Below are 17,730 nucleotides of genomic sequence, written 5' to 3'. Positions count from 1 at the left end.
CTCCCTGCAGCAGATGCTATCCTAGCAGCCGCAGCAGATGCTATCCCAGCAGCCGCAGCAGTAGCAGCAGCTGCAGCAGCAACTGCTGCTCCTGCTTTGGCTAGGCTTAGATCTTCCTGAGGCCCCAGGGGCCCCAAAGCACCAATGGGAGGTGACAGACTCTCTTCGATCCAGTTAGAGTACGAGAGACTGGATCTGTTTTGTTGTTGCTCTTGCTGCAACGGTTGCTGCAGTAGTTGCTTTTGCTCCTGCTGCTGATGCCGCCTTCGAGGCATCTCTCGGGGCTGCAGCTCATGCCCATGGGCCCCACAGTCCTCCTTCGGCTGATGAAACTCCCGTCTTAAAGAGATAATTAATAATTAATTTTTGTCTTGTTTGCTGTGTGGCACCTGGAGAGCAGCAGCAAATGGAGCAGGCAGCAGCAACGGGACCTGTTTCCGTATAGAGGCCTTAGCATCGCGAGACTCATTGGGGTGTCGCTGCAGCTCCGTTGCCTTCGTCCCCTTCGTTGCTGCTGTAGCCATTCACATTATGTTTTCTATTGGCAGACTCAACGACAAGATCCTCAGGGTCCTGGAGAGATATGCTTGGGGGCCAGTAGCACCAGCAGCAGCAGCAGCAGCAGAGACAGCAGTTGCTGCTCCAGTCCGTTATTCAGGTGCCCCTTGCAATGGATCCTTCGCATGCGACAGCGGTGACGGCCGGTGCTGCAGTGTGGCGGTACCTGGGGGCAGCACCAGCAGCAACAACAAGAACACCTGCTGCTGCTCCAGCATTCTGCAGCTACCTGAAGGGACAAGCAACTGCCCCTCCAGCTGCAACGGTGCAGTGCGTGAGAGCTGTGGTGGGGAAGGTCTGAGCAGCAGCAGCAGCAGCAGCAGCAGTGTAGACTACAGGGTTTGGTACGACCCCGACAGTCGGCTGTCTGAGGGTCTCGCGCTGCTCTTTTGTCAGCAGTTGCAGGCTGCGCTGAAACAACAACAACAGCTACAGCAGCAGGAGAAGCAGCTACATCAGCCGGAGCAACATCAGCAGCAGCTACGCCGGCAACGGGACCAGCGGCGGGATACGGCTGCGCTGATTGTGGAGGGCCTCTTGGCGGAGAGCAGTAGCAGCACGTGCTGCTCAGCAAGGAAAAGTGCACCAGAGAGCTCCATACAGCAGCAGCGAGAGCTTACATCAGCGCCAGCAACAACGGCAGCGGTAGCAGCAGCAGCAGTAGCACCGCAGCCGTTGAGCTCTTCTCCGTTGGAGGACCTGCTTGACGTTTGCGAGGGCCTCAGCAGCAGCAGCACGCAGGAGGTGTGTGTTTTTCTGTTTGTGGAGGCAACAGACGGCCGCCTTTTGGGGTCTTCTGCTGCACTTGCTGCTGAAGCTGGGGAGGCGCTCACAGACAGAAGGATCCGCCGCCATCCCTTGAGAAGATGCACTCTCTCTCTGGTTTGCTGCGGCATAGCGGCAACCGCAGCAGCAACATCAGCAGCAACAGCATCAGGTGGGACTCATGAACGTTCTACGCCCCCGACGCAGCAACGTCCGTCGCAGCAGCAGCAGCACGCTCAATGGGAAGGGGATAGCTGCGCTCCTCGAGCAGCAGCAAACGGGAACAGTTTTAGCAGCAAGACGAACAGAGTCATTAAGAAGCTAGCCGGAACCCTGGCCAGACTCGGGGCAACTTCTCTTCAACAGCAACAGCAGAACCAGCTGCAGCAGCAGCAGGAGCACGAGCAGCAGCAGCAGCTGTTCTCCCTGACGCTATGCACCGCTGCTGCGCCGGCCACAACTGCCAGCAAATACTGCCAGTGGGTAGACCGTGCGCTGCAGCTCGCACTGCGCAGGCAGCAAGCAGCAGCACCACCAAGTGGCTCCATTGACAGCGAGGCTTCCAGCAGCCTAAGCGAGTTCAGCTACAGCAGCACAGACAATGAAGACGAGCAACGGCAGAGGTACGTGGGAGGCTGCGGAGATGCTGCCTCGGACCTGGAGGACATCGGAGGGGTCTCAGCTTCCTTCTCACTCTCTCCCCCAGCAGCAGCAGCAGCAGCGGGATCAACAGCAGCAGCAGCAGCAGGAGGTTTGCCTGAGCAGCTGACTGCGCGTCTGCGCCGCAATTTAACTAAAGAAGGATATAAGCTGGTGGGTAGCCACTCAGCTGTGAAGATTTGTCGGTGGACCCGCGCTGCTTTGAGGGGGAGGGGGGGTTGTTATAAACACACTTTCTATGGCATAAAGTCCTATGGCTGCATGGAGTTCACGGCCTCAGTTGCTTGTGCAAACCGCTGCCTCTTTTGCTGGCGCCACCACACCAACTTGGCAGCGGGGGACTGGAAATGGAAAGCAGACGATCCCAACGATATACTGCGAGAAGCGGTGTACAGACACCTTACAGCCATCAAGGAACTCAAAGGTGTGGGGGCCGCAGCACTCATCTTCGGCAGCAGACTCACAAACACAATCAAACACTTGACAGGTCCCGGGCTGCTGCTGCACTAGCCGTCGCTGCTGCGCCTGCTGCTCCTGCTGCTGCTCCTGCTGCTGTCCCTGCTGCAAGGAAGCCAGACGCAATTAGACTGCCCCTGCAGTCTGATGCATATATTCCTCTAGCAGCCAACGGTTTCCCCTCTAGATCTGCTGTTGTTGCGGCTCCCGCTGCAGCAGCACCAGCAACAGCAGCAACAGCAGTAGCGGCAGTTCCAGCAGCAAATGGCGGATGCATATGCCCTTTGAGGCTTCTGTGTGTATATATACATATAGGTGTGTGTGTGTGTGTGTTTGTTTGTCTGGCTGCCTGGCTGTGTGCGCTTCTGTTGTCTCTTTGTTATTGTCTTCGTTTATGTCGCCGTCTTTCTTATGCCGTTTGTTTCTGTTTACATCTCAGGCCTCCCTGGCTTGCGTAGAGATTTCTTTGATCAGGTGGACAGCAAAGTGCTGCACTGTGCCCTGTCTTTGGTGGGAGAGCCCATCATGTATCCACGCATTAACGAGCTGCTGCACCTGATGCACCAGCAGCACATCTCCTCCTTCCTGGTCAGCCCCCCCCTTCTCCTGCTGCTCCCGCTGTTGCTGCTCCTGCTGCTGGCTGCTGCTGCAACGCGCATGCGTAACCGTGCATCACTGCACACGCGTGATGCTGCACATGCGGCAGCAAAACCTGCAAGAATGCACCATCACCGACTCTGACCTCTGCTGCTGTTGTTGTTGCTTCTGCTGCACCTGCTGTAATTCCTGTGGTTCACTGAGGCTACGTTGATTGGCTGTGATCCGTAAAAGTTCATCAGGTGCACCCCCATTTCATCCTGTTTTTTCAGGTCACCAACGCACAACACCCAGAGGCTCTGCTCTCCTTGGGACCAGTGACGCAACTGTATCTGTCGATTGATGCAGCAACAGAGGGCGACCTGAAGCGACTAGGTAAGACTGTTTCTGTCTTGCTATCGTTCGTCTGCCTCCATTTGTCTCTCGGTGCTCGTGGTATTTGGCTCTTTCTGTCTTCATCATGTCTTTTTGACGCTGGTTATATGTCTCGGTGTAGGTATCTGTGTCTGCTGCTGCTTGCATCTCGTTCGCTCGGTTGCAGCTGTTTCTGTTGCACTCCTTGTGTGTCTTCCTTGCCTCTCCCCTGTTCCTTCCTTTTACTTCTTTCGTTCTTTCTCAGCGTGCTTGTTTCTAGCTTTGAGTTTTCTTCTCCGTGTTGTCTCCTGTCTCTGCCTTTCCCTCTTTGGTCGCGTCTTTCTGCACCCTTCTGTACCCCTGTCTCCACAGTTTTACTCCTTTCAAGGGATACCTATGAATGGGCAGGGGGGTTCATTGTACATTTGTTAAGTGCATCGAGCGTCACAGTAGCGAATCTCGGATGCAGCACAAGCTGGTGGTCGACCTGTGGGTCTCGAAACGGAGCCCGTGGGAGTCTGACCTCTCACCATGGCGCTGCTGCAGCGGCTTGCGAGGTCAACACTGAGGGGAGTGCCTTTGTCATGGCACATGCTGCAGCCACTGCTGATGCTGATTCTGCTGCTGCTCCTGCATGCAATTCGAGGCGTTTCGGCTCGGCGTGGCGATGCGTGCAGACAAACCTGTGCACAAGGACTACTGGGCGCGTTTCCTGAGGTGCATAGACATCCTGAAGACAAAGAAACAAAGAACTGTGTTCCGCCTTACACTTGTGCACGGCTACAACTGCCTCCTAGAGCCAGCAGCAGCGGGAGACTCCACCGCTGCACCCAATACCAACAGCAGCTTGGGGAGCATCAGCAGCAGCACCACCACCACGAACAGCAACACCAAAGTAGGCCGCCGAAAGGCAGACGGGGAAGTAACCAGCACACTTAATGGATATGCCTCTCTTGTGCTGCGGGGGGAACCCGACTTTATTGAAATCAAAGGCATGACATTCTGTGGAGGCCTCGATAAGGAGTCTTTGTCTATGAAGAACGTACCAAGACACCACCAGGTGTGCACCACGAACACGATCCCACCAAAGAGATCCCGCCGAAACGACCCCAGCAATGCGATCCCACGATAACGATCCCAGCATCCTGATCCCACTGAAACGGTCCCTGCTCAGTTTCAGCAATACGATCCCACCGAACCGATCCCAGCAGCCCGACCGCACTGAAGCGGTCCCAGCCACACGCTGTGGCTGAACCGTTCACATCCACGCGATCCGACCGAACTTACCCCAGCAACACGGTTCCACCGAACCGATCTCAGCAACGCGATTGCCGCAGTGTGCTTCCCTTTAACATGCGCTTCGCTAGCAGGCTCGGTAGTTGTCAATGCCTTCCTTTTTGTGTTTGTGCGAATGGCTTGTGATGGTTTGTTCGCAAGTGCAAGTAAGGTGCAAATCGAAAACAGATATTCTATAATATATTTTGTGTATGCGTGACCGCGGCAGGTGCTGGGATTCGCTGGGGCGCTCCTGAAGGCACTTCCGGAGGGTAGGTATGGCTTAGCCTCCGAGCACGAGCACTCGTGCTGTGTGTTGTTGGCGCTCACAAAGTAAGCTGGACCCCCACCCGTCGCCAAAGTCTTCTTATGCTACTTGTTCTCCTTCTTCCCCTGTGGGCTCCGTTTGCTTTGCATTGCTTTCTATGCTTGTCGTTATCACCGCCTTTGCTCCGTGTTCAGCAACCCGTGCTGCCTAAAATGAACGCGCTGCAGGTACCGCCGCGACGGCCAGTGGCACACGTGGATTGACTACCCCAAGTTTTTTGAACTTGTACGTTCTTGGCAGTCTGTACAAACGAAGGTAGACAGGTGTGGTGTATGATTGCTCAAGCATGTGCCTGAGGCCTCTGAAGTAGTACGTCTACTACAGACGGCAAAGCTGTTGCTGCTGCATAAGAGCTTCGTCCCTTTGCAGGCCCTCACCGGGAACTCCAACTTCACGGGCCTTGACTACTCGGTGCCTTCGCCGTCTTGGGCTACCTTTGGAGCCGAAGGTCGCGGGTTCGATCCCAACCAAAGACGGTAAATTACATTTTAATCATTTCGTTATTAACTCGGATCCGGGTGTTGTTTTGCATGTGCTGTGGTTCGTAAATGCAGGGCTCGATGCATGCAGCTGTGCCTTTCTCTGTACATACGTGCAGAAGCACGCTCGTGTGTCTTGCCTTTCGTTTGGGGTGTACTTTGCAAATGTTTCATTCTGGAGGTGGGAAGGGCTGGCGCCGCAGCGGCACAACAGCTCGAAATGACAGAGCGAATTACTCCGCCGAGGCCCCCGTGCATCATCGATCGAAAAGACTGCTGCGGCTGTTTCTCTCGGCCGTTCCAGTCTCTTGTTGAGTGGCACCGCTGCGCTGCTGCGGGCAGCTTGCTGCTGCAAGCTGCTTGGTGTAGATGGCAGCATGGCTGTTCTATTGTCGGGTGGGGCGGATTTTTGAATTGCCTTTGCGCGTCTGATGCTCGTGTGGAACGCCCAGGGTATTCGGGAAAGGTCGCCGGAGGAAGGAAGCAATGGCGGCTCAATTGCACCGCTGACAGCTTCTGCTGTTGCTGATGCATGCATATTGAAGAGGGAAGAGAGACAAAGTGCAAATGATGATGAGGGCTGTCTTGGGAAGAAGAACGTTCTGAAGAGTCAGATGCATCTCCGGAGTTGTGGGCGAAGGTATAACAGCGTTGTGCTTGGTGGATTGCCGCTCGGTTTGGTTGTGTGCATATGCCTAGGTTCTGCTCACTTGCTAGCATGCATGCAAAAATGCATGCACGTTGTGTACGCATGTACTGCAGCACTCCTAAGAAAGTGCTGGCAAGAGCAAACCGCTTCTTGTTTTTCTCTGTTTACTCTCAACTGCTTGAAGTCGTCAATCATTCGTGCTCCTGAGGGTTGTGCACACCAAGCAGTGGCTGAGGTCCCGTAACATTTCAAGGGGTACAAACACTGGAAAGCAAGGGCAAGAAGCAGAAGCAAAGGCAGCAGTGATAGCACAAAACCGAGAAGCAGACAGAAACATAGCCCGTAGAGACAGACAGGGACAAACAGATGAGAGTAAGATACAAAGCGCGTAGCCATGGAAAGGTTGCTCACAAAATAAAGAACAACGGGGACGCGACGACAGAGGAAGTGGATTTCCTGTGGGTTTTTGGTTTCCTTGCCTCCACCCCACCTCTATGACCCACAGACATGCAAAACCAACCGCAAAGTATTTGTTTCAACAATGACAAACTTGGACGTTCACAGATTTCATGTACGCTGGAGCACAACGGCAGAAGAAAGAATTCCATCGGAGTACCACCGCTCTTCGGCTTGGGCTGCTGATGCAGTTGCATCTACCGATGCTGCCGCTGTACAGCAGCAGCTGCAGAAGCACTAACACCGAGCCCTCGTTCTGCTGCACAAGCTGGTTAAGTTGGAATGGAGTTCTACACGGGGGGTTTGCGTCCGGCTCTAGTTGCGCCCCCGACCGTTCTTTCCGCCTTTTCTCTCTCGCTGATTTTTGCTGCATCTGTGTTGTTTGCAGTTTTGTCTTCATGCGTTTGATTGCGGGTTTCGCTGTGACTTTTGTTGGAGTACCCGCCGTCCTCTGTTGTTGTATCACTGCCGTATTCTTCCTCTTCCCCATCCTCGCCTTCTGTTTGCGTTGTTGCTGCCTCTGCGCCTGATGCTGCTTCCGCAGCTGGCATAGTGCTACTGCCATGCTCAGGGGCCCTTGCAGGTGCGGGTGCTGTCTCTGCTGCTACAGGCGCCCCATGGCCTTCGCCGGGCAAACTCAGATGGGGAGCTGTTGCAGAGGTCGTCTCCCAGACCTCCTGTTCTGCTTCGGATGCGCTGGCTGCTTCTTCTGCTGCTACTTCTTGTGCTGCAGAAGCTGCAGCAGCCGCAGCACGGACGTGCTGATGCTCTTCCAGCAGCTGCTGCATCTCCTCGTCGATCTCTATCTCCGTTTCCGCTTGCTTCTGGCCCTCCACTTGGCGCACTTCCGCTTCAGCCTCCCGCACATCTCGCTGCACTTCTTCCTGCGTCGCTGCTTGCACGGGGTGTGGATGTATGACGCTCGGTATTTTGGTTTCTGATGCTGCTTGCTCTTCTGGCGCCAATCTGCAGCAAAAACGAGTTCTTGTAGAGTTGTACGTTTGCGGCTGTCTCTGTTACCGTTCAATTGTCTTCTCCAGTCTGTAGTGGAAGTTGTTTCAACAGCAATGGACGTCAAATGGCTGTGTAGGGCTCATCATCACCCGAGTATGCATTTACTTACATTTCTATTTCGCCCCTGGGCGCTTCAGGCGTCCGTCCTGCCTCTAGCACTTCCTACAAGAATTCAACAAGCGCCGCCTGCAGTCTCATCTTCTCTCAATGCTGACAAGTCAAGAACAAATCTACCTCAGGTAGAACTTGCGCAATTTCCGCCTTAGACTCGGGTAGGCATTCAGTGGGTTTGGTTTCGCCGCTTGGTCCCCCTGCCGCAGGTATCTGAACTGCAGTCTTTTCCATTGAAGTAGTAACACCAGCTGCAGCTTCTGCGTTTTTCTTGTCCTGCTGTTCTTTGCGGCGGCGCCTGGCGCCTTGAAAACTCTCTGAGAGTTTCTGCGCTCTGTGCTGCGCAGAGGTAGCAGAAGCCCTTGGTGAAGAGGATGATGGTATATGCATGACGCGGCTGGCAGCTGTTGTCTAAGCTTCCTCACTGGATGGCAGCTTCCTGGCGTTCTTTTAGCGCAGCCACGCCTTCATTTACACGACCAACTTCGCTGTCGATCTCTTCTTCTGGAACCTCAAGTATTTGTTCAAGTCGCGGGGATGTCAAGGCCTGAGCCGATCTTATGTTCGCCTTTTCTTTCAAAAAGGTAGCGACAAAACAGTTGTACTTCGTGGTAAGGACGCAGAAATCGGTTCTCATTCAAACACGAAACCGCTGGTAACCACGCCTGAAAGCCCATACCGAATACGGCAACGAAGTCCCTAAAAAGCATGATAGTAATTATTCCTTAATTCTATGGAATCTTCATCTTCAATGAAGAAGTTGTGCGTAGATGCGGAGAGTCGCTTACTGCCACCATCCCCAGACACCCCGTTCAACAGTTGCATTATACCCACAGTAACCGTTCATATCCGTATTAACCGCAAATGGAAACCACCATTAGAGACCGAAATTGCCTGCTTAATGAGGCCGATAAATCCGTAGTCTGCCGCACATGAGTGTGTTCAAATAAAACTGAATAGGTAAACTCCTGCAGTAGGTGGCAACGTGTGGTCGTCTGCATTCAAGCCATGACCCACTGGCGCGTGTCCTGATGTAAGGCGACCTGTTTCTCTTGCCAGTACGCAAGGAAGGCATGCACTGCTGCTTCGTCAGCAGCGAATAATATTTTCGTTGCTGCCGCTATGCCGCTACGGGTGTACGTGGCCACCTGTTCAGTGGAGATGCTTCCCTTTGTCACTGCTGTTTTCTGAGAAATTGCGGAACTTCCACTGCAAAAACAATTTCGCTTCCGTTACACACTTATCACCTGGCGTGGCTGCAACTACAACTCACTCATTGCGGTCAGCTGTTTCACACGCACTTCAACTGGTGGCTGTTCTCCCGCTGCTTGTACTTAAAAAAACAAGGCACTGGCAGACAGGCACGTCTGGCTGCACACCTGTGTGGTGGCCTGTGCGTGCTGAACACGGCTCAAGTCGCCGCCAGCGCAGCCGCTTAAGCTCCTGCTGCGTCCTGCGCATGCATACATGCAACAATACGGTGTGGTGAGAATGCTGCTGCGGTGCGGTTGTAGTATCTGATGCGCCGCTGGGTTGAAGCGTAATGCCTAATAGCCGTAGTTGCCAAACGAAACGATGAACTCGTCACCCAAGTACTCCTTAACCATCTTTGCCGTGATTGAATGGTCCGCCGCTCCGTACTGATATGAATATCCGTAGATCTCCACCTTCTTCTCAGCGCGCAGCACGTCCATGCGGCCTCCCCCCGTGACGTCTGTATCCACACATCAGCAAGAAACATCAACGAAGACGATGCTAGCTGGGTGGCAGTTCCGCCCGCCGCACCTCCCACATTCGCAGGAAAAAAACCTCGTATGCATACAAGCGTCTTTGCATGCATGCATGTTTGTATGCATACGAGCAACTCGGGCAAAACCGTGTGCTCTTGCCCACATCTCAGCAATACATGGCCAGTTGACGAGGGCAGTGGCTGGGGCTGCTGGCCTCCCAACACAAAGCGAACCTGAGGTGGGCCCGGTGCAGATATTCAAAGGGTTAAATATATATATATATACGCTATACATGCATATATTATATATATACTTCTTTAGATCACATGAACACAGTTACCTGACAAGATGTTCCTCGACTGAAGAGCATTCAGCGTATCGAGCGCTGTTTGGTAGTGGTATTCGGCCTTGGGGTCTCCACGCACGAGATAGATATCTCCGCGCATATCGTCCTGTTTTGGTATTTTAATCAGCGTGTACTTCTGTCTGCCATCCCCCAAGATGACGGCCTGCAGGGAGGAGGAATATTCGTGCGTGCTCTGTTTGTTTGTTTCTGCTGCATCAGCAGGGTTCCGTGACTCCCTCTGTTGTTTCCGCAGCTCCACAAGACGGTCTGTCAGCGCCTGTGTCGCGAGTTCAAGCGAAGGACGGTCTAACGGAGAGGCTCCAGCCAGTTCATCGTTTAGCACCTCCAGCGCCAGCTCGACCTCTTCAGGGGTCCGCTGGGACTGCCGTGACCCTTCCATCTTTGCGAGACGACGCATACGAGATATCTGCAGCGCTCTTTCGACAGGTCTGGTGCGCGCCTTCGGTGGAGTAGTGGAAACAGCGCTGCTACAGGCGCCCCAGGTGCCCTGGGCTACAGCGGAATCGCCTGAGTGCTGCTGATGCCGTTGAGGGAGGGGCCACCCTTCGCGACTGCAGTTGCTCCTAGGTGGTCTGCCTCCTAACGCTAAACCACAGGACCTTTCTTCTTGAATGCCACCGCCCTCAGGCTCGCCGTTGCCGTGAGAGAAAGCCAAGGAATCCTCCCCTATTTCAAGTGCCAGTCTCTTTGCAGAATCAATTGGCCGTGGCACAGCAATGCAATTGGAGCGTTTACCTCGGGAACACTGCACGTGGGTGGAGAAGAGCGAAGGAAGCATATGCCAGTCTGCCCACTGGGCGCCCGCAGTCGAGGAGGGAAAAACAGGTTGAATGCACGACCTCGCCCTCTCTAGGCCAAACGCTCATTTACGGAGGCGTACGGAGTAAAACCTAAGTATTCTAATGCTTCCCACGAAACCCCAGAGATATTCCCAATAGTTTCCACCGAAAAGAACACCACGCGCCTGTCATGCCAATCAATGAACGCAGAGGCCCCACGGGCACACACCGTCTGCTCAGCAAATCTGTTAAAGTATAGAACGATGAATTTGAATTTCGATTAGAGATTAGAAGGGTAAAACCAATAACACAACAGCTCAAAATCCACTCAAGGGCGGACCTGAAGCCGCAGCCCGTGCACCGTCAGAGAATGCAAGACGGCCCACCACCCACTCAGCTGAGCTGCTTTTTCGGCCCAAGTCTTCGGTGCGTTGAGAGCCGCCAAGTGCATTTAATGCATCAAAGCTTGGAGACATCCGTGCAAAAATCCAACGAGCCGACAATATAGAGGCTCAATCGATGTTCACCGTGACCTCCGCGCTGCACCGCTGTTCATGCCGCCGCTTGCATTCAGCACAAATCCATTTGCATGCGCATAAGAGGGCCGTAGACAATTTGCAGCTCCATGACAGAGCAGAGTGCTTATGAGCAGCCCTTCTGCTAATCGTCGAGGGGCAGGACAATTACTGTGGGAGGTTACCGCAGGCTGGCGTGCAAACTCAGCATGCGCCCTTACCGGTTACTAGAACTTTCTGCTCGTCTGCCTGTCCGGTGCTTTTGAAGCTCTCTACCAAGGCCATAGAGCAGGCACACCGTTGGGGCGCTCAGCAACGGATCTCCCAAAGGTCCCTAGAACAATGTGTAATACCTGCTATGAAGTTCTACGTGAGATGAAACACTAGCTGGGCCGCCTGTGTACAACGCTGAATGGCAGGGACAAACAGGAACGAGAACTCTGAGCAGCGCAGCGCTGTACATCACCCACGGCCCAGGACCAAACGTAGCTGACCTGAATTACCCTTCACAAAGGAAGCACTTGAGGAGGCATAAAAATTTAGGCCCCCCAACCCAAAGCAGAAACTCGAGGGCTTCCGCTACGATTCGGCAGTGTATGCAGTGAGTGCCTGGCGTTGTAGCACAGATGATTCGAGATGCTAGGAGTTTATTACTGACGCTCTTGATCAGAGATTCACAAGCTGGCAGCGGCTAGCTTGCCGCAGTTAACCTTCTCTTAAATGTGAACAGCCACTGCGCCTGCTGTTTCAGCTAGCCGCTGCGCCGGTGACCATTTGGCGTTACCCACTGCACCGGTAAACAACAGCAGCTAGCCACACTGAACACCCTCTGAGCATCTCAACTGCTATGCAGCCCTCCTACTCTCTTCTGTCTAAGGAATTGTGCGGTATACAAGGACAGGACGACTTAGTAAAAAAGACGTCGTCCTTTTGCATTGTAACTTACAGGCGGGCTTTGCCTGTTCCCCCTCCTTGAGGCAGGAGTCTGCTTCTGCTTCTTGCGCTACGACAAACCCTGATACGTTGGTTCACAGCAGCCTGCAGTCATTAATCACTGAGGCAGGAAGAGCAGGCCCGCCATTTGGCCGCCAACAGGGCCTGCTCTTGTTGTTGCACTGAGGGTTTGATTGCCCCACGTACCAGGCGCATTTTCTTCAAATATAATTAAAATATCATTTCTTTTAGAAATGCTAAAATGGAAGGACGGCCCGGGTGCTGGCGGGCGGACTTCTCCCGCCTTCGGCTCACATAAGCCCTGCAGGCCTCGAAACCACACCGCCGATAGGCTGACTTGGATATCTGTCTTCTCTCTGTCGGCCTGGTGCTGCTCTGCGTGTTCCTGTGCTGGTGATTCCGGCTCCCCTCTGATGTTTGTACACTGCAGCAAGCGTGGAGAAGGCTGCACAGGAGGCACGGGTGGTGGCGCCCACAGAGACGGGAAAACAACTCCGACAGTTGCCACAGAGATGACGCCTCATCCCTTGGACGAGCAGGTCCCTCCTTGCAGCATCATTAAAGTACGCAGCACTCACATGCAGGAAATTAACAAACAGCTTGACCTGCGACAACGCCGCAGGCGAAGCCCCGGACCTTCTAGGTGCTGATCAGCTGCTGCAGCAGCGTGCCCAACTATGCCCTCCAAGCGCTGCCGCCGTTGTGGACTCCACAATCAATGCCCTGCCTTGCGTTGTTCCCTGTTCGAAAGAACAGCTCTTGCAATGCACCAGTAAGCGCAACACTGACGAGGCGAGGGCGTACCGAGCAGCAGCCAGTGGGCGCTGATTGCTGCGACGAGTTGTGGAGTGAGCCGCCGCTTCTGTAGCTTTCATTGTTTTGTGGGGTCTTGCTCAGTCGATGACAATTGGGGGGTTGGGGTCGTTTTCAACTGGAGGCGGCACCACGCGTTCCCCCTTCGCCTTGCGCGCCTCTCTATCCAACTCAATCTTCAAGGCCCGGGCGTACGCGGCCAACTCCTCGTCAGTTAGTGGGTCAAAGCCCTTCGCATCGTACGCCGGTGCGAACGTCGAGTCGCCTGCAGTTGCCGGATCTGGCGATGGAGAATTGTCTGCAAACTGAACAGCTTCCTCGACGATGTCTTTTATCTGCGATGCGAAACACAAGACGCAAACCAAAGTTGTCAACCACTACATGCACAGTGCAATACACCTGCCTCTCTTCAAGCTGAGCATATGTTTACACCTGAAGAGCAACGAAGCTGCAGCGAGCAGACGGGACAAACAAGCAAAGGCGTTGATGTCTGTACGCCTTTACGAGTTATTAGGCAGAAGCGGAGTCAGCACAATATCCACGTTAACGAACTACCTGCTTCGCTTCTCCCCTTCCCTTCTGCAGTGTCTTCACATCCGAGGGCTGGTGCAGTCACCCCGTGCTGCTACTTACCTTGTTTCGCGTCAGTTCCAACGTTTCTTCGTTGGCGTACCCCATCTCCTGCATGTACTGCTCAAAATGTTTTATGGGGTCACGCACTGCAAAGGCCGCCTTCTCGTGGGTGCAACGGAGCTCGTCTGGGTCGGCCAGCGAGTGCCCTCTGCAGCATCCACCCCATCCCATGCGCAGACTCCCCCAAGGTCAACAATAAACCCTAGACCTCAGAGTTTAGGCCTGACTACTGCTCTCGTTACGCACCGGAATCTGTAGGTGAGAGCTTCTATGAGGGATGGTCCCTCCCCCTTGCGCGCTCGTTCAATGGCTTGGCGTGCAGCAGCACGAACAGCCAGGACGTCCATGCCGTCGACTTCCACACTGGGGACGCCGAAGGGGGGGCCCCTTTGGTGAATCTCCTGCACTGCTGTGCTGCGCTGCGCCGCCATGCCAATGGCCCTGCAGCAGGCGAACACCCGAGCCGCCGCACACCCCACCACTAAGACTTGAGAAACTACAGTCTTCTTGGCAAGCCAGAACTGCTGCGTTACAGAAAAAATGTCTCGTTGCTCGCCCGATGCATGAGGCGACGCAAGGGTATCATGTGTGTATGGCCTATACCCTGAATAAAAGCGCACTATCTCATGCATGCATCAAGCTGAACCTGAGCAGAGGAGGGGAAGGGCTGAACCCATGAAAATACCAGTTATTATTCTCTACGACGAACACCACTGGCAGCTTCATCAGAGCCGCCATGTTCATCGCCTCGTAAAACTGCCCCATGTTGGTTGTGCCGTCGCCCATAAAGCAGACAGTGACCTGCATAAGTCCGCAGCAGCCCACAGGCCCACGAGTTCTCCACTTGCAGCGCGTAGCTACGACCCACACTTAACCCCGAACATCCGCCTGCATGCAACTGGGCTGCAGCAGACCTAGGAAACGGCAGCCTCTGCAGATGCACAGGTGGCCCCTCTACTGCGAGAGCGTCGGGTCAACTTTAGGAACTGGAAGCGCTGTGCAGCAGCCATAAGACCTTAATAGAACATAAGGGTTCTCAGTGAGGGGACAATGATATACCTGATCCTTCTCTCCGGGCAGCTCGCGTTCTGCAAGGCGTCGATACAGCTGACTGAAGGCGACGCCTAGTGCTACAGGAATCTGCTCGCCTATGAAGGCGAATCCCCCGTAAAGACTCCATTCTTTGGAGAACATGTGCATAGACCCGCCAAATCCCTTAGAGCATCCCGTCTTCTTCCCAAAGAGCTCAGCGAAGACCTCACGGGGGGGCACCCCTTTGCTGGTTGCGTGCACGTGATCTCTGTAGGTGGAGGCAACAGCGTCGTCTTTGCGCAGCAGCTTCAGCACGCCACTGCTCACAGCCTCCTGTCCTGTGTACAGATGAACAAACCCTGCTGTCTTTCCCCGGTAATAAAGCCGAGCACAAGCGTCCTCGACGTAGCGACCAAGCAGCATATCTTCATACAGCATCTGCGCCACAATAGGCGATACGTTCTCCCTCCGACTTTGCAGATTCCCCCGAATACTGCCCCGCAAAAGGCCGCCCAAGCCATCCTCGTGGAAGATGGAAGCCCTGTTACCCTGCGATGTATCAGCAGCTGGTTGCCGCGTGGCTAGCGCTGCAGTTGCGCCAGAAACGGCGGCGCCGCCTGCAGCACCATGGACGCGATGGTTGTGTGCAGCCAAGCGAGATGAAGTTGTGGAGGAAACCAGTGAAGGAACCTCTGAGACACGATCCAACGCTACAGGCTGCTGCACCCACAGAGCGTCCTGAGGTGGGCGCGGGCTCGCAATATGCAATGATGCACGTTGGTTTGTACGTACTCCCCGCGCATTCGTTATACCAGGCAAGAACGAAGAGAAAGAAGAGCCCTGTGGGCTCACAAATGCAGCAGGGGGCGCACTGGACCCAAGACCGGAGGCCAACAGCGTTCCACCCCCCAAGACTCCCGCTACCGCGCACAGTAGCAGCTCAACGGCCTTGGTCATTTTCAAGCTATAACACTATCAAAATCTGCCAGCGGTAACAACAGGGGACGAAACAACGCCCTCTGTCTTCGAGGGCCTCTCGCGTCGTCCGTCCTGTCCTTGCCACTACCACTGGGGGGAAGCCAAAGAAGCCTCAGTCCAAAGTACAACAAAACGTATATTCAGAATGAGGAACAAAAAAGACAACCTATTCATCTTTCAAATTTGTCTGTGCTCTCTTCCTTACATAGAAGCCGCTCGCTAAGCACGAGACGCTGCATGCTAGCCAAGTAGGTTCCCAAAGAGCTCCTGTGCTGGAGCATGACCAGGAACAGAACGAAATAGAAATTTGCCAGGCTGCCATTCCTACAGTTTACATCAAATTCAATTTATTTTCATATGGGTATTGTAGACTTCCCTCGGAGGTGCACTATGTAACGGAGCCGCGTTACGCTGTGGGTTGCAAGTGTGGCGTGGTCTGTCTGAAGCTGATACGCGGATTTCTACTTGTTCTCAGGTTAGCTACTGAGTGCCAAGTGAGTGTATGACAATTGTGTAAAGTGTTAGAGTGTGCATCAAAGAGGGGATCGGATTGTGTTTGCACGTGAGGTTGGGTTGCCTAGCAGCAGCAAGGTGTCCTGCAGCACACGCATACAAGCATTGAGCCTTTTGATCCGTTGCTACCAGAATATTAGAGTGCAGGTAAACTTGTCTTTGGGAACTTTTGTCCTAACTCTTTTGACCCTCGCTTACGTTTCGGCAGCCGTCTAGTAAGGTCCATCTAGCCTGGTCTGTGTAAAGTTGGTTTATGGATCTGTGTGCCTGCACTTGGAAGCACGTGGCTGTGGGGTGCCGAGAGCAGGCGCTCTGCAAAAGAAAAATTCACAGTTTTTCTCCCGGAGTAATCCCTAAAGCTTCACCCATTTTCTCCTCTCCTACGATGGAGATTGGTCAGCAGTTCCCTTCACCGAAACAAACGCAGTCCCTCTTTTCCAGCAGTACAAACAGTCTTTAGAGCAAACAGCAACTCATGAAATATGCCCTCACCTTTGCTCTGTGTTGAAGAGGGCACTCAGATGCAGGGGTAGTGGAGTTTGTTGTTCCCCTTAATTTGTAATTCCGTCCAAAAACTGCACGGGGAGGGCTGCATTTGCTATTGGCTCCTTCCTTGTGGGAAGGGGAGGCACGGAGATAGCGGTTGTGTCTACGCCAAAGCAGCACTTTCCCGTAGTGGATCGGGGCTCTTGAAGCTTTCCAACATGCGCAGCTATGTGGGTTTATTCCCAGTCAGTAAAGGACCAAGTTATGGCAGAACTGCGAAGGCATAACGCAAGCTACCGAAAGACGGCTTTCTGCAGAAGAATGAGTCCTTGGTAAACAAAAGTCCAACAGTGTTCTCGGAACTTGTATTTCAGTGGCTCAGGAAGGGTCGGCCCTGGAGAGGGCAAATGGGCGGTTGGCATTATCGCGGAGACGAACAAAAGGGTGGAACATGCCAAGATGATACCAAAGTAATACATGAAAGAATGAGAAAATGCCATTTCCGTCTCCCCAGCTGAGACGAAAGAAAACGGGTTTGGACAGCGCCATAGTAGAGCTTATGGGAATTGGGGCTTCGAACGCCAGCCTCGCCCAGAAAAATGCAGGCAGACGGAACAGACCATGGCCGGTGAATCCGGCATTCAAAAACCCGCGGGAAAGTACTGACTGGCACATCTGCTTCTTTTTCAGTGGAGAGGTCCCATAATTCCGAAGTCCAGAGGCACAAAAATGGATAGGGAACTGTATAAGCACGGCTTCAAGCAATACAGCTGGGGAAAGAAACAAGGTGGCCGAGTAAAGGACTTGGTTCCCACGTTGCAAGCGGAGCGAAGATGGCGCCAGAAGGGGGGACCGCCACACCAACCGAGCCGACCAGAGTCGGTTTGTAGTTTTAACCAAACTCATTAATGATCAGGAATTCCTAGCTCTGACTGACATGGGCTACAAACTGGATCTGGCCTCTGGAGCTACGGGACAGAGCCACAGCCAACGTGCTTATTCGTTAGCGTGACCTCAGCATCTACGCTCCTCTGAAGACATACAGAGCATAGGATTCCAGTTTGCCACAACATAACCCTAGGCATGCGGTGGATGACTCGACGGAGGGCTCGAATGCAGTAAGCAGAAGGCATACTTGAGATATATGAGCGGGAGACCAACGAGAAACTGCGCCACTTTGTTCTTCTAACGGCGTTTGCACTCTTTTCGGTAAGTAGAGCGGAAACAG

At 53.7% G+C, this 17,730-nt stretch overlaps 4 protein-coding genes across 4 annotated transcripts; 1 reads left to right on the top strand and 3 right to left on the bottom strand.

The window, feature by feature from the left end:
• Positions 1–531: 531 nt before the first annotated feature.
• Positions 532–5,982, top strand: EAH_00017620 (radical SAM domain-containing protein, putative; the record flags this gene model as incomplete). The annotated part of the gene is made up of 8 exons (XM_013397607.1): positions 532–2,407; positions 2,879–3,027; positions 3,279–3,411; positions 4,068–4,450; positions 4,895–4,998; positions 5,161–5,218; positions 5,363–5,469; positions 5,925–5,982. The coding sequence occupies 8 exons, from the start codon at positions 532–534 to the stop codon at positions 5,980–5,982; spliced, it is 2,868 nt and encodes a 955-aa protein (XP_013253061.1).
• Positions 5,983–6,308: 326 nt separating this feature from the next.
• EAH_00017610 (hypothetical protein, conserved) lies at positions 6,309–8,549 on the bottom strand (the record flags this gene model as incomplete). The annotated part of the gene is made up of 5 exons (XM_013397606.1): positions 6,309–6,385; positions 6,642–6,697; positions 7,019–7,543; positions 8,128–8,334; positions 8,533–8,549. The coding sequence occupies 5 exons, from the start codon at positions 8,547–8,549 to the stop codon at positions 6,309–6,311; spliced, it is 882 nt and encodes a 293-aa protein (XP_013253060.1).
• A 700-nt stretch (positions 8,550–9,249) lies between these two features.
• On the bottom strand, positions 9,250–10,577 carry EAH_00017600 (14 kDa phosphohistidine phosphatase, putative; the record flags this gene model as incomplete). The annotated part of the gene is made up of 2 exons (XM_013397605.1): positions 9,250–9,416; positions 9,773–10,577. The coding sequence occupies 2 exons, from the start codon at positions 10,575–10,577 to the stop codon at positions 9,250–9,252; spliced, it is 972 nt and encodes a 323-aa protein (XP_013253059.1).
• A 2,363-nt stretch (positions 10,578–12,940) lies between these two features.
• On the bottom strand, positions 12,941–15,482 carry EAH_00017590 (pyruvate dehydrogenase, putative; the record flags this gene model as incomplete). Its single annotated transcript, XM_013397604.1, has 5 exons — positions 12,941–13,195; positions 13,494–13,641; positions 13,740–13,934; positions 14,179–14,294; positions 14,553–15,482. 5 exons carry the CDS (start codon positions 15,480–15,482, stop codon positions 12,941–12,943), a joined length of 1,644 nt encoding a protein of 547 aa, XP_013253058.1.
• Positions 15,483–17,730: the final 2,248 nt, after the last annotated feature.

The sequence above is a fragment of the Eimeria acervulina genome, genomic scaffold, assembly GCF_000499425.1.
Source record: "Eimeria acervulina Houghton genomic scaffold, Eah_scaff113, whole genome shotgun sequence".
Taxonomy (NCBI): Eukaryota; Apicomplexa; class Conoidasida; order Eucoccidiorida; family Eimeriidae; genus Eimeria; species Eimeria acervulina.
The sequence above is the reverse complement of the archived record's forward strand: the minus strand, read 5'-3'. Positions and strand labels throughout refer to the sequence as shown.